Raw genomic sequence first — 16,672 nt, 5'->3', positions numbered from 1 at the left:
ACAAGATCGGAGTACTTCTACTTTTACTACAAGATCTGAGTACTTTTACTTTTTTCTACTTCTACCTTTACTACATGATCTGAGTACTTTTACTCAAGTATAAGATCTGAGAACTTGTACTTTTACTACATGATCTGAGTACTTATACTTTACTACCAGATCTGAGTAGCTACTTGTACTTTACTACCTGAGTACTTCTCCCTCCTCTTCCTGGATCCTCCGCTGCTGTTATCTGACAGCAGGCTGGTGCCCGGGCAGAGGCTCTCTCCGCCGGATAGCTGCATCGCCTGAACACCCCCCCCTGCTCTTCTGTTCGCAAAGGTAACTGTATGCACATTCATCTAAAAATGCAACCATTGTGGTTTAAATAGCTTGGTGCTAATTTAGTGTCGTATGTGTTGTATGTAGCAAAGCTTCACCAAACTACCTTAACAAATGTGACAATTTCACCATTTTGCAATAATTTAACACTATAGGTGCTTTAAATATATACTTTACTTATTGTTTATGATCAAATACAAGTCTTTCTTAAATTCGGGGTGTGTTTAGTTTACTATAAAACATTATAATAATATAAAATCCCATATTTAGCAGTTTCCCCACCATCCGTCATCAGGCGCCACGTTGTGTTTTGGTCGGAGGAAGCTAGTGGAAATAAGGGCTGAAGCAGCTCAAAAAATGACATTTAAAAAGAAGTAGGGCATGTTTGGAAATATAATGTACGCCGAATTGTAAAGTAGAGTGTATTCATTCACATAAAGGATGTGTTCTTTTTATTAAGCTTATATAACTTTGCAATTACCAAGTCCACCTTAAAACGAAGTTTTCCAGAGCAGGATTCAATTTAGCGAGCATTTCGATATTACCTCCCATGTCGTGTTAGGCTAATTGTCTTTCCTTTATAATTAGGTCATAATACATCAGGGATCTTACCAGTGGACCATCAATAACACTGAGAATGAATATTATAATCATGCATTACATAATATAGCCTACTGTCATAGCCCGCAACCATGTTCCAGTTTCCATCATAATATCTGCAAAATGTTATTTAGCACACCTCAATTCAGGGTGTTTTGGGTGTATTATTGATGCTATAATGGCGATTCGAGCAGGATAAGTGCATGCATTTGTTATTACGTTGCACTATCCTAGCCCAGGTACATATGTGAGGGTATGGATGCCTGATGATGCAGCTCCTCTGTCAGATACTAACAACTCAGGGCTCAGTGATCCGGATCATTATCCAGATGTGCAGAATCTGCCATGAAAACACTGACAGGTTGTTGGTAATTCGTTCATTTGGGGCTCTTTACCTCCATTAAAGGGGGATATGTCGTCAGCTGGCAGCTCTATGGCAACACTGAGGCCTAGCAGAGATAAACACAGCAGGCCATTCCCTGCAACTGCATGTACAATACTACCTATTATACACAGAATATACATCTCCCTGTACAAATACACAATATTATCTGTAGTAAATCCAACAAATAACATGTGTCTGCCTGCTAGTCATTACTGCATGTTTCTGTGAATGCTTTAAATATATATAATATGCATGAAGGCTTTGGGAGTAATAGATTACATGTGATTATATAATCAGGGTACATAAGAAAGGTAACTGTATTCAATTACAATTACATACAAAAATAAGTAATCAGATTACCGTGTAATTGAGATTACTATCAGGATTACAATGTTAGAATACATTTAGAAATATAGATGGATGTGGTTTAGTATTTTAATTATTCTTTATTTAAATAACGCAGTGGGTCGACGCGTGATTTATTAATGAAAAATAGATTTAGCTTTTAATGAACTGTTACTACATTTTGAATATGAAATATCTTGGTTTCTACTTTTCTAAGGTTACGTTGTTACACACACTTCAGTAAAAAACATCCTATTGTTTTACTTTCTCTTGTTTTTATTTGCATTGCATTTGATATTGAGGTAATCCAAAAGTAACAGAGAGGCATCAGGTGATAGGGCTGAACCACCTGATCAGTGGGGAGTGCACATTTAAATACCTCCCCAGGGGACTCCTTTCACTGTCGCACTACCAGGTTACATTACATTTCTATTTTGGGTTTATATTAGGTCACTGATTACTTTTGTTGATGTAACTAGTTATTGTAACATGAATACACGACATTATCTGTACTGTTTCTGCAACAAACAACATGTGTGTGTCTGCTACGTCACTACTGCATGTTTCTGTGAATGATAATAAGCCTTTTAGTTCATTTAATATATAATAATATGCATGTTTAGGTATCATTGCAGTTGTGTGTTCAGGGTGTTTTAATCAGGGTGCTCAAGGTGGAGCATGAATCAGGCGAGGGTGGCACAGAGCAGGGTGTTCTGGACACATGCCAATACCAATAAACACACACACACACACACACACACACACACACACACACACACACACACACACACACACACACACACACACACACACACACACACACACACAGGCAGATAGATGCACTAGCCGTCTCAGACATTACGGATCAAATGGATCTTATTATTCACTGTTTACATCTCACAGCTAGTTAAGTATTTCTGAGGGAATCGCTGGTATTTAACTTTAACCCAAATCTGTGACTCAGGAAATATATTGAGTTGAGAAATGTTGTTGATTTAAATGCCAGACTTATGCTAATGCTAGGTGTATAACATGATATTGTAATTGAATATTGATATAGTCCATCTTCTTCTTCTGTTTCTTCTTCCCCTACACATCCAAAACAATATCACCTGAGAGAAGGTAGCTAAACGTTCTGTACACAGTGTTATAACATGCTTTAAATCAACCCTGATAACTATAAACCTCTCACTTATTGTGTCGTTGTGAGGAGAATAAATGCAGTGTAACATGAAGCGCCCCACAGTGACTCTGAATGTAGAAACGAGATGCTCAAATGTGTGAAAAGCTCCTTTAAATAGCGCCAGGTGAATTATGTATGAGTGTTTCTGTGTGGTTTGAGGAGGTCACATGACTGCCGGGTGACCTTGTTATCCCACAGAGGTTTTTCAGCATCAATCAAATGTAGAAAAGATACAGAAACTCAGATCTGAGTGACTTTAACACACACACACACACACACACACACACACACACACACACACACACACACACACACACACACACTGCGGTTACATAATTCACACGAGGCCTGTGATTCACACACACGGGAGGAAACGCTGCAGAGGTTTTATATCATATCGTTAGTTATTGTAGATTATAGAAGGGTCCTTCTGCACCCAACATCCACACGTATTAAAACTGAATACTTGTTTGGGATGTTGAGTGACGCTGCGAGGACATCAATCACAAAGAAATGTCTCAACCCAAACAGCCCATCGATAGAGGATTGGTACGATATCATTTATGAAATCTTTGTAATGGAGAGAATAACCGTCTCTTTCTTTCTGACCTGAGCTCTTTCAACGATGCAACATATATAATAAAATTCAAAAATACAAAATGTAAATAGAATATGATATGTACAGGAACGAATGTATATATGTAAACAAAGAAGGGTCCTTCTATAGAGGAGCTGCCATGTGGATCAGAAGATGACGTCCAGGTCTAATTCAGTCTCTGTCTGTCATCCTGAGAGTGACCCGGACCCCCTGCTGCTCTAACAGGATTCACTAAGACCAGAACACACCAGATCACTGCAGTCCGGAAGAGGCATTACGCGCAAACGCTCAGAGAAAACACATTGATTTTAGCCTCTGCAGACCATTGACATGCACTAAAACCTATAGAACAAACTACACCTCAAAAAGCAGAATAGGGCCTCTTTAATCTGTCCCACAAAAGAAGGAAGCTGCTGCGTAGATCAGCAGATTCAGGGGCTGATAATCTGTCGTTATTAGTGTTGCTATTTCATTCAGCTAACGTCTCTTTCTTGTGTGTTTATCTGCACTGTTAAAAGCTTGAAATGCACAAAATAAAAAGCCAAACTAAGCTAAAGGCTACAAAGAGATGCAGCTGTTAGATGCTATTTCTCTCCCAGTATTAGAGTTATTATTAAACTGAGCTAACGTGCGTAAGAGAGCAATCTTTCCCACTTCGTTTTTGCTCCTTTCTGTCCTTTGGTTTTGCGCCTGGCCTCACACACACACGCGCACACACACACACACACACACACACACACACACACACACACACACACACACACACACACACACACACACCACACAGAGAGAGATTGTTTGTTTGATTCGGTTCATTTATTTCAATGTTATCCTTTAAATGTCTTTTCTTCCCTGTTCTCTTCTTTTAAACACAAATAAAAGTGTCTAACCAGACGATGATGGAGACAGTTACAGCAAATAAAAGAAACATCTTAAACTCATAATGTCTCTGCAGTGCAGCGGTTAAAAAAAACCGTTTGGCTTCACAACCAAAATGAACTCAGAGTATCGTGAGCTGGACTCTTTTGTACCAGCTGAGGCACAGTGACAATTCATTGACATTAATGAACAACCTATTCCATTACGTAACCAATATTCAATATTTTACACATAATTAAACGATTAAATAATCAAATAGTAAATCAACCTTTTGGCTCCTCCAGCATAGTGCAGTTTGAAGCTTGAAATGAACCAAAAACTCCTGCGTACAGCGGCAGGTTCAGAGGCTAACTCTCTGTCGCTAACACTCCGAGCTAACGTCTCTTCCTGGTCTCTCCTCCGCAGCGGAAAGGACTGAATCCCTGCATCTCTTCTGGGCTCTGAAGCCGGGCCGTGGCCTCCGGACCCCCATCGTGTCTGAGAGAGAAATCCACACAGGTAACACACACACCTTTGTACAAATTGGGATCAATAAAGTACTTCTTATCTTACCTTTTGTTTACATACGGTAAGCTGCAGGTGGCTAGTCACAGAAAGACAAAGTGTTTTACTCTGCAGAGGACTGGTGGGGTCATACTGACGTATCGGTAGAAATATTGCATTGGTGTTGATTCCTTAATTATTTCTTCACTCAGTGCATTATATGTTATCATTCTAGCAGGAGGGGCCGTGCATGGACCCTGACCCTCAGGTTAGGGTAGGCTTCATTGATGTTAAATACATTTTGTGTGCTGTATATACAGTATACATATATTTTGTATGTTTCATATTTTTTAAATGATTTGTTTATTATTATTATTATTTAATATTGAATATTTGTATTATCTGTTTTAATATTTGATTCTTATTTTAATGTTATCCTTATTATTTATTTATATATATAGTTAACATTTGTTATAATCAGTTTGTATTCAGTTGAATAAATCTGGTTGTTTTTCGAGGAGATGTTTCACAGCAATATAAATAGATTTGGGACGTCATGAATTATTTTTAACTTGATAAGAAAAACCAGTACGGTCACATTGCTTCAGAATTTTGGCATCGACTTATCGCTTCTAGTGACATCTTTACACACACTCTTTAACACTACATTTAACAGCTGTGTCACCACACACACACACACACACACACACACACACACACACACACACACACACACACACACACACACACACTTATCTGAATATGTGATACTTGCTATATATATTTCGGTCTGATCTTATTCGTGTGTTTAACTTATTTAAAGTACCACCATGTAAAATACTGGGCTGAGGCCACACACACACACACACACACACACACACACACACACACACACACACACACACACACACACACACACACACACACACACACACACACACACACACACACCACACACACACGCTCTCTGTTTGATGTCAGAGGTGTGTGTCTGCTGCAGAAAACCCTGAGGAGTGTGTGAGGGAAACAGGAACTGGTTCAGAGAGAGATCTGATAACGAGAGAGTGTGTATGAGACAGAGCGGGCATTCATGTGTGTGTTCCTAAGGAGTGTGTGTGAGGAGTGTGTGAGGGAACATGTTTAGACATGTCCTCCAGTGTACAGTATTAGACTGGGAACTCCTTCATCTCTCTGCACACCCAACACACCTGCACAGCCTGACACACACAGGTAAGAGTTAACATTTACTGAAGCACACACCTGAGTGAGGAGAGGAGTTTCATCTGTTTGTAAAAACAAATCTGTTTAGAGGATGCAGCTTGTGTGCAGTTGAACCAATATTTGAATAGCATTACAATCATTAAAATGTGTATATAAGTAAAAGGTGTATCTGTAGCTAGCTAGGTTGAAAATAGAAACAGTGAAAGTTAATTAGGAGACAGTCGGTAATTAGATTTCCTGTCAGTCTTCTATATTTTAGTGGTCTCGTTTTTGAGGTGTTGGCAAAAAACATTATAGCGTCCCCTATAAAGTTGCTAAAGTTCAGCCCCTTGTTGTGGTTTCACCTACAGGTCTGACATTTGGCAGGTCTATGTAGAATGGTGAGACGCACAGAAAAGCCTCTCAGGGTCATATCATAAACCCAACAGGAAGTCGGGCATTTAGAATTGTATGTGCTATTTTTGACACTTTTCACGTGCCGTACATTAACAAACTCCTCCTACAGATTTCACCCGATCAACTCCACATTTCTTCTCAACCATTAGAAGACTTTAAGGGTCAACATTTATTAAAAGCTTTATTACATTGAACACTCTCGATGTGGCGTGGTGGAGAAAAAAGCGTAAAAGAGGAAGCTGTAACTCAAGCTTCCTAAATGCTCCATATGTCTCAGGGATGATCAGAGTCACACTTCCAAAAAGCTCCAACAATGGCAACAAGATTTCTGCTTTATGTCCCAAACACCATCTGATTCACATGCAAATGATGAGTTATGGTGTACGAAAGATGGCATTGCAACTTCATACTCAAAGGGGTTTGCATATCATGTTTACTATAGGAGCCAAAATGTTGATTTACCATTTGATTATTTAATTTATACGCAAAATATTGAATATTGGTTATGTAATGGAATAGGTTGTTAATTAATATCAATGAATTGTCACTGTGATTGCCTCAGCTGGTACGAAAGAGTCCAGCTGACGATACTCTGTGTTCATTTTGGGTGTGAAGCCAAACGTCTTTTTTGACCGCTGCACTGCAGAGAAATTCTGAGTTTAAGTTGTTTATTTTATTTGACGTAACTGTCTCCATCATCGTCTGGTTAGACACTGTTATTTGTGTTAAAATAAGTGTGTGTGTGTGTGTGTGTGTGTGTGTGTGTGTGTGTGTGTGTGTGTGTGTGTGTGTGTGTGTGTGTGTGTGTGTGTGTGTGTGTGTGTGTGTGTGTGTGTGTGTGTGTGTGTGTGTGTGTGTGTGTGTGTGTGTGTGTGTGTGTGTGTGTGTGTGTGTGTGTGTGTGTGTGTGTGTGTGTGTTGCAGCAGCAGGTCTCCATGGCCCAGATGCCGCTCTCCACCGTGCCGAAGCCCTCGATCTCCAGAGTCCCCAGCAGCATGGAGGGGATCAACCACGAGCTGGAGAAGGTCTTCATCCGGGAGAGCGGGGACAAAGAGGAGCTCAAGGTGGGGCTCTGCTTTATTATCACATATTAAATAACATCAGGGCAACAGGACTGACGCTGGGAGCGGGGGTCTGTATGTATATTAAAGGTCTCCTATTATACTATTTTTAGGAATATATTATAAGTCTCAGATATATAAAAATGTATTAAAAACATGTCTCTGATGTGTTTTGCTCAAGATACCAAACAGATCATTGAAGCCTCAAACCCCTCTATTATTCCAGCTGTTACTGAAGAGATGATTCTGGGTCTAAAGCTTTAAAATAAATAAGAGAGGAGAGCTCATCAGGAGAATTCTCTGAGCTCCAGGGACTGAAGAGACACAGGAGGAGAGGCAGAATACTTTATTATTGTTTTAAAATAATGCAATATACATAAGAAATACCCACGCTCCCTGCAGCGTCAGTGTTGTTGCGCTGAAGTTATTTAATACAGGCATGTCCAAAGTCCGGGCGTAGCTTGGGTCTTATAACGTATTATTTGCGGCCCTGTTAAACAGAATACATTGTTTTAATGTAATTCCTCCTTTCACCACATGGTGACAGCACCCGCTCTAAGTTAGCTCTGAGTGTTAGCATGCTAATGTAAACACAGACCATATTACTTCCAGAACACGTCTCATTGTTTCTGACAGCAACGTTTCTGATTGGCCCGTGGGTGTAAAGCCCGCCCACATGTTAGTAATGTTTAGTAATGTGGTCATGACGCAGCAAATCTGGATCAGCTCCGTTGTTCCCCCGTTTTTAGAGATGTGGGTACGGAGGAAAAGAGAGAGGGTTTTATTTCCTGACACTTTGTGAGTCTCCTGACACACCGGACACACACCGGACACACACCGGACACACACCGGACACACACCGGACACACACCGGGGACACACGGGGGACACACCGGACACACACCGGGGACACACCGGGGACACACCGGGGACACATGGTGATGTAGAGAAGACATCAGAAAGTGCATTTTGCATGACAGGGGACCTCTAACACAGTAACTGCCTCTCTTCAGTCCCACGGCAGCGTTTATCTGCATCTGCTGGTAGAACATAAGCTCCCCCCTCTTTCTTTCTTTTTAAAGCTACAGACCCAGAATCATCACTTTAGTAACAGCTGAAATAGAGGGGGGTGATCTGTTTGATATTTTGAGCAAAACACTTCGTAGACATGTTTTTTATATATTTGTATATATCTGAGACCTATAATATATGCCTAAAAACAGCATGATAGGAGACCTTTAAAACAATAACTTCCTCTCTCTCTCTCTCAGTCCCTGGAGGTCCCTGACGGGCGGCGCGCCCCCTTCCCCCCCCAGCAGCGCAGCAGCACGGACCCTCAGACCCCCGGACCCCCCCACGGGTCACATGACAGGTCACATGATGGCAGCCCCTACTCCACCGAGGAGCTGCTGTACGACCGAGACAAAGGTAAGTCAACGGGTCACTGGGTCAACTTTTCCACTCAAATGATTTCTGTGTTGTTTTAGAAGTTGGTTTCCACCTTTTGAGAACCTGTTGCTTTTCCACCAGTTAGAGCCAGGTTGCTCTTAAACGTACACACTCTTTAAGAACTCTCCACTCTTTTCTAACTTATAGCTCTTATCTAAAAACGTTCCCTTCTTCCTGATCACATTTCTCCTCTTCAGACGGTCTGATACTGGGGACTTCTGGTCCAAACTGGTCCAGAAGTGTCTCAGTTTGTGTACACGTTGTCTCTCTATATTGAGTAAACGTTGTCTCTCTATGTCCTCAGACAGCGGCAGCAGTTCTCCTCTTCCTAAGTTCGCCTCCTCTCCCAAACCCAACAACAGCTACATGTTCAAGAGAGAACCACCGGAGGGCTGCGAGAAGATCAAGGCCTTCGAGGAGAGCAGGTAAACGCTGAGGAAACTTCAGATCCTTTATTAAACACAGCAGTCAAAGTCAAATCAACTTTATGTCAATCTTTCAGTTTGTGTGTACAGCAGTGGCGAACCGTGTCTATCACAACTGGAACTTCTGTAGACACACACACTGAATTGTCGTCTTGAAAAGGGTACTCACAACAATTCCGGAACATCTTCATCTTCACCTGTTGCACTTGCCCTTTCAACGTTAAAAACAATAAAACGGCATGAATTGCTTCGTGGCATTCATCTAGATCCTCTGTCTCGAGCCAGTGAACTAGCGGGCCTTCTAGAGTACCTTCTAGAGTACCTGGAACCGAGGGGAACTCTGAAAGAACACGCCCATTGGCTACAAATCAATATATGATTGGTTGATCAAACTGTCAGTCCAAATGTACGCTCTCATTCAGTGTAAGGGCCAGGGCATTCTATCAAGGATATAGAATACCTGGTTGAAGGATATTCTACCCAGAGACCCAGAACAAGATCTGATTGGTTGCTTTTTTTTCTAACACAAAACCACTGAAATGCGTAGTGCATGGTCCGAGAAGGACAAACAAATCAACGTAACACTGTAATATTACAGATCAACAACACAGATACCATTCTCATTTAGTCATTTTATATACATTTTATTTATATATTTAAATCGATTTTTTGTTTGTTTTATCTGAATGTTCCAGGGTATTCTCTGAATACCTTGAAGGCCCTGACGGTTCGCCACTCGTGTACAGAGAGATCAAAATACCGTTTCCCACAATCCCGAGGAATACAGAATACAGATATATATAAAAATATGTATACCTATATATATATACACAATCAACAGACACAATTATACATGTGCACACATTAAGACATAAACAGTAGGGATAAATGTGTTCACAGGCAGTCAGCGCCATATTACGTAAAGGCAAAATATTTGAGGATATGTGGATGAAATCTTATGAAAAAGATCTGAGATTATTTCAGATTTCTGAGTTTTTTCTCTTTTCCTGAAAATCTCGAATTTCCATCTGCAGGAACACACAACACAGCGAACATTACAAACATTTTCTAAAGCCTTTCACACTAACGGCCCGTCCACACGGCAGCGTCGTGTGCTTCAACGGAGACGCTTCCCATTCACTTTGAAGGGGGTGACGTCACGCTTTGCCGAACTGCATTGTGGTTCCGTCGTGTCGCTTTGCCTCCGTCGCTCGCTTCGAAAGTTGAGAAAAGTTCAACTTTTCAAGCGTTGACAGAAGCGCCAGCCAATCAAATCATATGCCAGTACAAGCTCCAGCCAATCAAACCGCGTGCTTGTGTGTCCGGGGCGGGAGATTCATGTGATTGGTTGTTGGTCGAGTTTCAGACACGCCCACCGGCAAGCTTCAACGCACGCTGCCGTGTCGACGCACCGTTACAGTTAAACAGATCAAAATACAGATACAATATAAACACTAGTATTTATCTTTGAGCACTCGGAAAAGTGCTATAAAAATCAAATGTATTATTATTGTTATTGTTGTTTCCCCCCAGCTCCTCCCGGCCCCCCCCCTCAGCAGCGACCCCCCTCTTCTCCTGCCCCGATAAGAACAAAGTGAACTTCATCTCCACGGGTTCTGCTTTCTGTCCGGTTCGACTCCCGTTCCCCCCCCCCGGCCCCCCAGGAGGAGGGGGCGGGGCTACATGAGGAGGAGGGGGCGGGGCTACAGGGGGCCAATCAGGTGTCAGAAGAGCTGGAGGAAACCCCCTCAGAGACTGATGACCCCCCCACTGACAGCTGAGAAAGGCCTCTGAGACTTTACTGTCCCCCCCCCCCCTCTATCTCTGCATGACACCAACGAAGAAGAAGAGACACCAACGAAGAAGAAGAAGAAGAAACGCAGTGGTTCCCAACCGGGGGTTTCTTTAGGGGGACGTAGAAAGATTAGGGATTTATTTCATACACAAAAACATTTAGACGTGAATTTTTTTCTCTCTCTCTCTCTCTCTCTCTCTCTCTCTCCCTCCTGTTCACACACTTTCTCGCTCTCTCCCTTTCACACACACACTTTCTCTCTCTCCCACACACACACCTACTATCTATCTCCCATTCACACACACACATGCACACACTCTTTCACACAAACACACACTCTCTCACTCTCACTCCCTTTCACACACACACTTTCTCTCACTCTCTCTCTCTCTCTCTCTCTCTCTCTCTCACCCTCACACACAGATGTAATTCAAAAAAGCTTTATTGAAAGGACACATTATCCTGAACTCCGATAATAAATAAAAAACACAATCACAAAGGGTTAAACACACGAGTGAAAGCAGGTGAATCCTCACAGGTGAGTGGGGTTTAACGATACTAAAAAAGGTTGGGAACCACTGTGTTCAAGTGGGATGGACGGAGTGGAGGGGGGGGAGGCATGCAGGGGGGGGCATGCATTTTAAACTGGTAGTATATTTCTGATTTAAATTATGTGTTGTGTTCAGTTTCCACATTCACAGTATGAATAAGCTCTCTATACATAAACACATATATATACATATATATATATATATATGTATATATACACATATTATATCTCTATGGGAGGTCCTGCTTGTTTTACCCCCCTGTATTATCAGGACTCTGTTTCCAGGTCATATTATGGTCTGTTTGCCAAGTGTTATGATAGAAATGTAGAGTAGGGGGAGTGGTAGCAACCTGCATATGTTGGGTCATTTATTAGACAATTAGCATTATGTTGCATTATAGCGAGAATGTCTTGGCCGATTTGGACAGTTTAAGAGTGGTTTTGGGGTTATTGAGTCAATTTCTAACATTTTCAGGATAAAAAAAGACAGTTTGAACCAGAAGGTGGACGTATCTGTACTCTGGGCTGATTTTGATGAACTTTGGGTCTATTTGGAAGATTTAGGGGACTCTGGATCACTTGGATTGCACAGATTGCTTATTAATTAGCACTAAATAGCATTTTAGCCAAAATGTCTTGGCTGATTTGGACAGTTTTTAAGTGTTTCTCGGGGTTATTGAGGATGCTGAACCCATTTCTTACTATCTAAGGATCCTAAATGACAGTTTTAACCAGAACATTCCAACATCTGTGCTCCTGGTGGACTGATTTTGATACATTTCGGGTGAATTTTGAAGATTTAGGGGATTATTTGGACCGGTTGCTTATTTAATTTGAAAAAAAAAGTCCACAGTTGAGATAATAAGTCATAATCAGCCCGCAGAGAGGACAGATATACAGATATTTCTTGCTCTTTCAGGATCCAAAAAGATAATTTTAACCAGAAAGGCCATATTTGTGCTCCTGGTAGACTGATTCTGATACATTTTGGGTCGATTTGGAAGATTTAGGGGACTCTGGATCACTTGGACGGCACAGATAAGTGTCCACAGTAGAGATAATAATGTTCATCTAGTGCTCTCTATATCCAATGGTCGCATCACTACTCATGTTAGTCACAATCAGTCCCCAGAGAGAACAGATGCTGCCACTTTCTGACGCTGAAATCGTCAGAAATGGCCTCAATAACCTCCAAAATCACTCTAAAATGGTCTAAATCTGCCGTGCCATGTCGTAGCTATTGTCTGCATAACACAATTTATGTTAATTGTGCAAATTGCCCAACACATGCACGTCATTATCCTACAGTTTGTAGTGACTGTCGACCTGTACTCAACATTTCTGGGTTCACAATCCTGGCCACTAGACTCTTGTTTAACCCTGTCTAAAGAAAAGAAATGTGTGCAGAGGCTCGCTTCAGGTATTCTACAATCAGAGTGTACTCAGGTAATCTGGAATGAATGTCCAATCAGATATCTGCAGCTCCACCATGCAGAACACATCCAATCATCATCGTTCCTCTTGCTCTCGTTCTCACATTGATAATCCTTCCTGTTTCCCCGCAGAGGAAAAGCTGTGCAAAGCTCAGATAGATCAGCCAGAGGAGACGCTTTAATGTGCAGCAAACTATTTAAACTATATGTTATAAACAAAGTCAACAGGTTCACGTTGATGGGAAGGCAACACGGTATATTTGTCTAATTCCTCGTCAGAATTTCCAACCCAGTCTCACAGAAAAACGTGAAATAGCTACGTTGGTCCACAGGGCAAGACGTAGTATATTCACAAATAACCCTCTCAAGACGTGACATGGATACAATATGTGTTCCTATTCATTTCTAATGACCGGTGTCCGTGTCACGTGATCGCAAACTTTCCCAGCGTGAGAGAAAAAAACATGGCGGACACCCGATTTATTTTGAGTAGAAAATCCTAAATTGAAGGATAGTTTGGTTAAAATGCTTTTTGATTAGATTTCTAGCGAGAAGTTTATATTGTACTTTTAGAACCTACGTCCAGTGGATGTGTAGGATCCATAGTTTGATAGATATTACCAAGATGATTTGAGCTCCATGTTTTTTTTTACAAAATATTGTACCCATGTCACGTCTTGAGAGGTTATTTGTGAATATACTACGTTTTGCCCGGTGGACCAACGTAGCTATTACACGTTCTTCTGTGACGGAACGTCTACACAGCAGCGTTAAAAAAATGTTGGAGGTGGGCGTATCTGAAGCTTGGGGATTTTTTGCGAACAACCAATCACATGAATCTCTCGCCCCCGACATACGAAGCCAAAAAGCCCGAAGTAAACTGGATATAAACTCCCCAAACAGGCGAAAACCTACCACTGTCTCTGCCACCTCCCTCCATGCCTGGCTCCTCCGGTTTATATCCCGGTAGGTCTGATCATAAAGCACCGGGTGATTGATTCCCTACCGCTAATTTCTCCTCCATTTTTTGGAATATGAGGAAATGACCTGCGGTATGTCTCTCCCAGCATACACGCCGTTTGATTGGCTAGAGCTTGAACTGTCAGATTTGCGTACACGGGATTTGATTGGCTGCCGCTTCCACCTCAGCCTCAAAAGTTGAACATTGTTCAACTTTGAATCCTCAAAATCCTCAAAATCTCCGCTCGCCTGCCCACAATGCATTTCGGCGAAAAGTGAGGCAAAGTGACGTCACCCCATTCAAAGTGAATGGGCAGAAGCGTTTCAAGATTTTTTTAACGCTGCTGTGTGGACGTTCCGTCGGTTGCACTAACTTAAGAGGTAACAATGCAGTGAGATAAAGGGTGCATCTTAAGTATCCTCAAGACTCTTAAAAACATCTTATTTTGAGTATTTGTAAAAGAAGGATCATCTTTTCTCAAGAAATACATTTTACTTGATTTTAGAAAACACATTTTTATTCTAAAATCACCAGCGAACTTCAGAAAACAGAAAACTTTTGAGCGTTTCTGGCTTATTTTGTAACATAAATAACATCAATATAGTTCACAATAAGATTTCCCAGCTCTTTACAAGACCTGATTTATCTAAATTTCGTTTTAGTGGCAGATTTTAAGCGAATAAAACCTTGTTTTTATTGATCTTTTACTTGAATTTGTAGCAGCATTTCCAGTGAATACAAAGGTTCAAATAAAAGTGGAATTGAATTTGAAAGTCACAGAGTTGATGACGTGTTCGTGCTTAAGGCCTTTTCCACCTGTGTTTAGAAACTAAACGTTATGACTTTTATGATGAAAGTTGTTTCTGCAGCTCCAGATAATAATACTGTCTGAGTGTGATGCACCGTCAGGCTTTCATGAAGACAGGATTCTGGTAAAAAATTAAATTAAATTAAACATCTTTCTGACTTAAATATCTGACAGCGAGGGGGACAGGAGGACTGGTTCTTTTTAGAGTTTTTTAAAGATATGTAAATAGCATTTATCACCTTTTGAATATATAAATATAGCATTATTATCGCTAAACACACATTTGTGTCAGTAGCCGTGTTGAGGTTGCATTCCCAGCGGACGTAAAGATATCATCTCAGATTAAATGTGAAAATAAATGCTTCTATTCCGAGTTCCGACCAACGCAGCGTTGAATCTGTCAAATCTGCGTCTGTTTTTCTGCACAGTTTTAGCAGGATTAGCATGTAGTCACAGTTAGCACGAGCTAAATGCTAACCGTAGCCACAGAGATGAGCGTTTGCACAGCTTCTCCCTCCAGTCTGCAGCTCTCACGTCCAGCGCATTAAAGCGTTCCTAAGACACAAATAGCCGCTACATTCCTCAAATATCTCTCAGCCTTTTGATTGGCTGTCAGCTAGAGAGACGTGTGATGCACAGATACAAGAGTGTGTGTGTGTTTGTGTGTGTGTGTGTGTGTGTGTGTGTGTGTGTGTGTGTGTGTGTGTGTGTGTGTGTGTGTGTGTGTGTGTGCTACGAACATGTCATGTATAACACAGGCTGTTTTATTGGGTGTCTCTCGGCCTCCCTGCATCGACCCCTCTCATGTTTGTTTGTATATAGCCTACGTAGCTTCAGAAGAGGCTAAATGCTACGTCGTGGTTTCTGGAGACCTGTCAGCACCTTAAAGAGCTTTGGCTTCCCCCAATGTTCCCAGTATACTCGCCACTCCCTCAATGTGTGCAATAACAGGAAGCATCTTGCATTCCTAAGGTTTTAAATATGGAGGATGCATTTTGTTGGTAAAGTCATAAAAAGGTGAGAGTGACGTCACTTCCTGTGCACCCTGCAGTGTTCATGCACAACGGCAATAAAACACATATTTGTCCACGCTTGTCTTTGTGGAGTTTATTTAATGGCAAAAATGTGAAAGTAAAATACAAGTACTTCATAAATAATCACAATGATGCTACAGACATTAGTTTAAGGAAGTGTATAAATATTAGGAATAAATCATAATAATCATTTTAAGAAGGGGAATTGAAAGAGTCCCTGTTCTGCTTTTGGGGTTTCCCTCTCCTGTAGTGTGTTGTTTATGTTTTATAGAAACTCCTTTGTTTACTTCCGGAACATAGTGACATCACTATAGAACACTCGCGCTCTGATTGGCTAGAGCTCCAACACATTGTATGTGATAGGCTAACCCTTACAGAAGAGGAATAAGGCCACATATGAAAAAAAATGTTAGGGTGTTTCTCAATGTCGAGGAAGGCTGCTCCTGAGCTACTATTCCAAGGATGCTACGTCATCGAATCCCGCCGAAGGACTGTTCCAATGTCTAGGATGCTTGGACTAAATCCTTCGTTGCGGGAAATTTCGAGGATACACATGTGTATCGAAATCAATCCGCGGTCTTAAAATCCCCACAATGCTTTGCGCACGGACCAATTTCCAAAATCTTTGGCGGAAAATGTAATATTCATATGACGCATACCTGCACACTTGCTAGCCTGTTCCATTCTTCGTTCTCCGAATGCCAGGATGGATTCTTGCCTAGCCTCTGAAGGACCTGACTCGGAG

The 16,672-nt window shown here is 41.4% G+C and overlaps 1 protein-coding gene across 4 annotated transcripts; it reads left to right on the top strand.

Moving 5' to 3' along the window:
* Nucleotides 1-223: 223 nt before the first annotated feature.
* Nucleotides 224-11,385, top strand: glcci1a (glucocorticoid induced 1a). 4 transcript variants are annotated; one of them, XM_034131040.1, is made up of 6 exons: nt 224-321; nt 4,717-4,809; nt 7,338-7,475; nt 8,744-8,900; nt 9,226-9,346; nt 10,880-11,384. In XM_034131040.1, exons 3-6 carry the CDS (start codon nt 7,347-7,349, stop codon nt 11,031-11,033), a joined length of 561 nt encoding a protein of 186 aa, XP_033986931.1. In that variant the 5' UTR covers nt 224-321; nt 4,717-4,809; nt 7,338-7,346; the 3' UTR covers nt 11,034-11,384. The 4 variants fall into 4 exon arrangements, with proteins under 4 accessions (XP_033986931.1, XP_033986930.1, XP_033986934.1 ...); XM_034131039.1 differs by having other exon boundaries at nt 7,335-7,475; XM_034131043.1 differs by lacking the exons at nt 224-321; nt 4,717-4,809 and adding an exon at nt 5,838-6,024 and having other exon boundaries at nt 10,880-11,385.
* Nucleotides 11,386-16,672: the final 5,287 nt, after the last annotated feature.

This window comes from Trematomus bernacchii, unplaced genomic scaffold, assembly GCF_902827165.1.
Source record: "Trematomus bernacchii unplaced genomic scaffold, fTreBer1.1, whole genome shotgun sequence".
NCBI classification, from domain to species: Eukaryota; Metazoa; Chordata; class Actinopteri; order Perciformes; family Nototheniidae; genus Trematomus; species Trematomus bernacchii.
The sequence above is the reverse complement of the archived record's forward strand: the minus strand, read 5'-3'. Positions and strand labels throughout refer to the sequence as shown.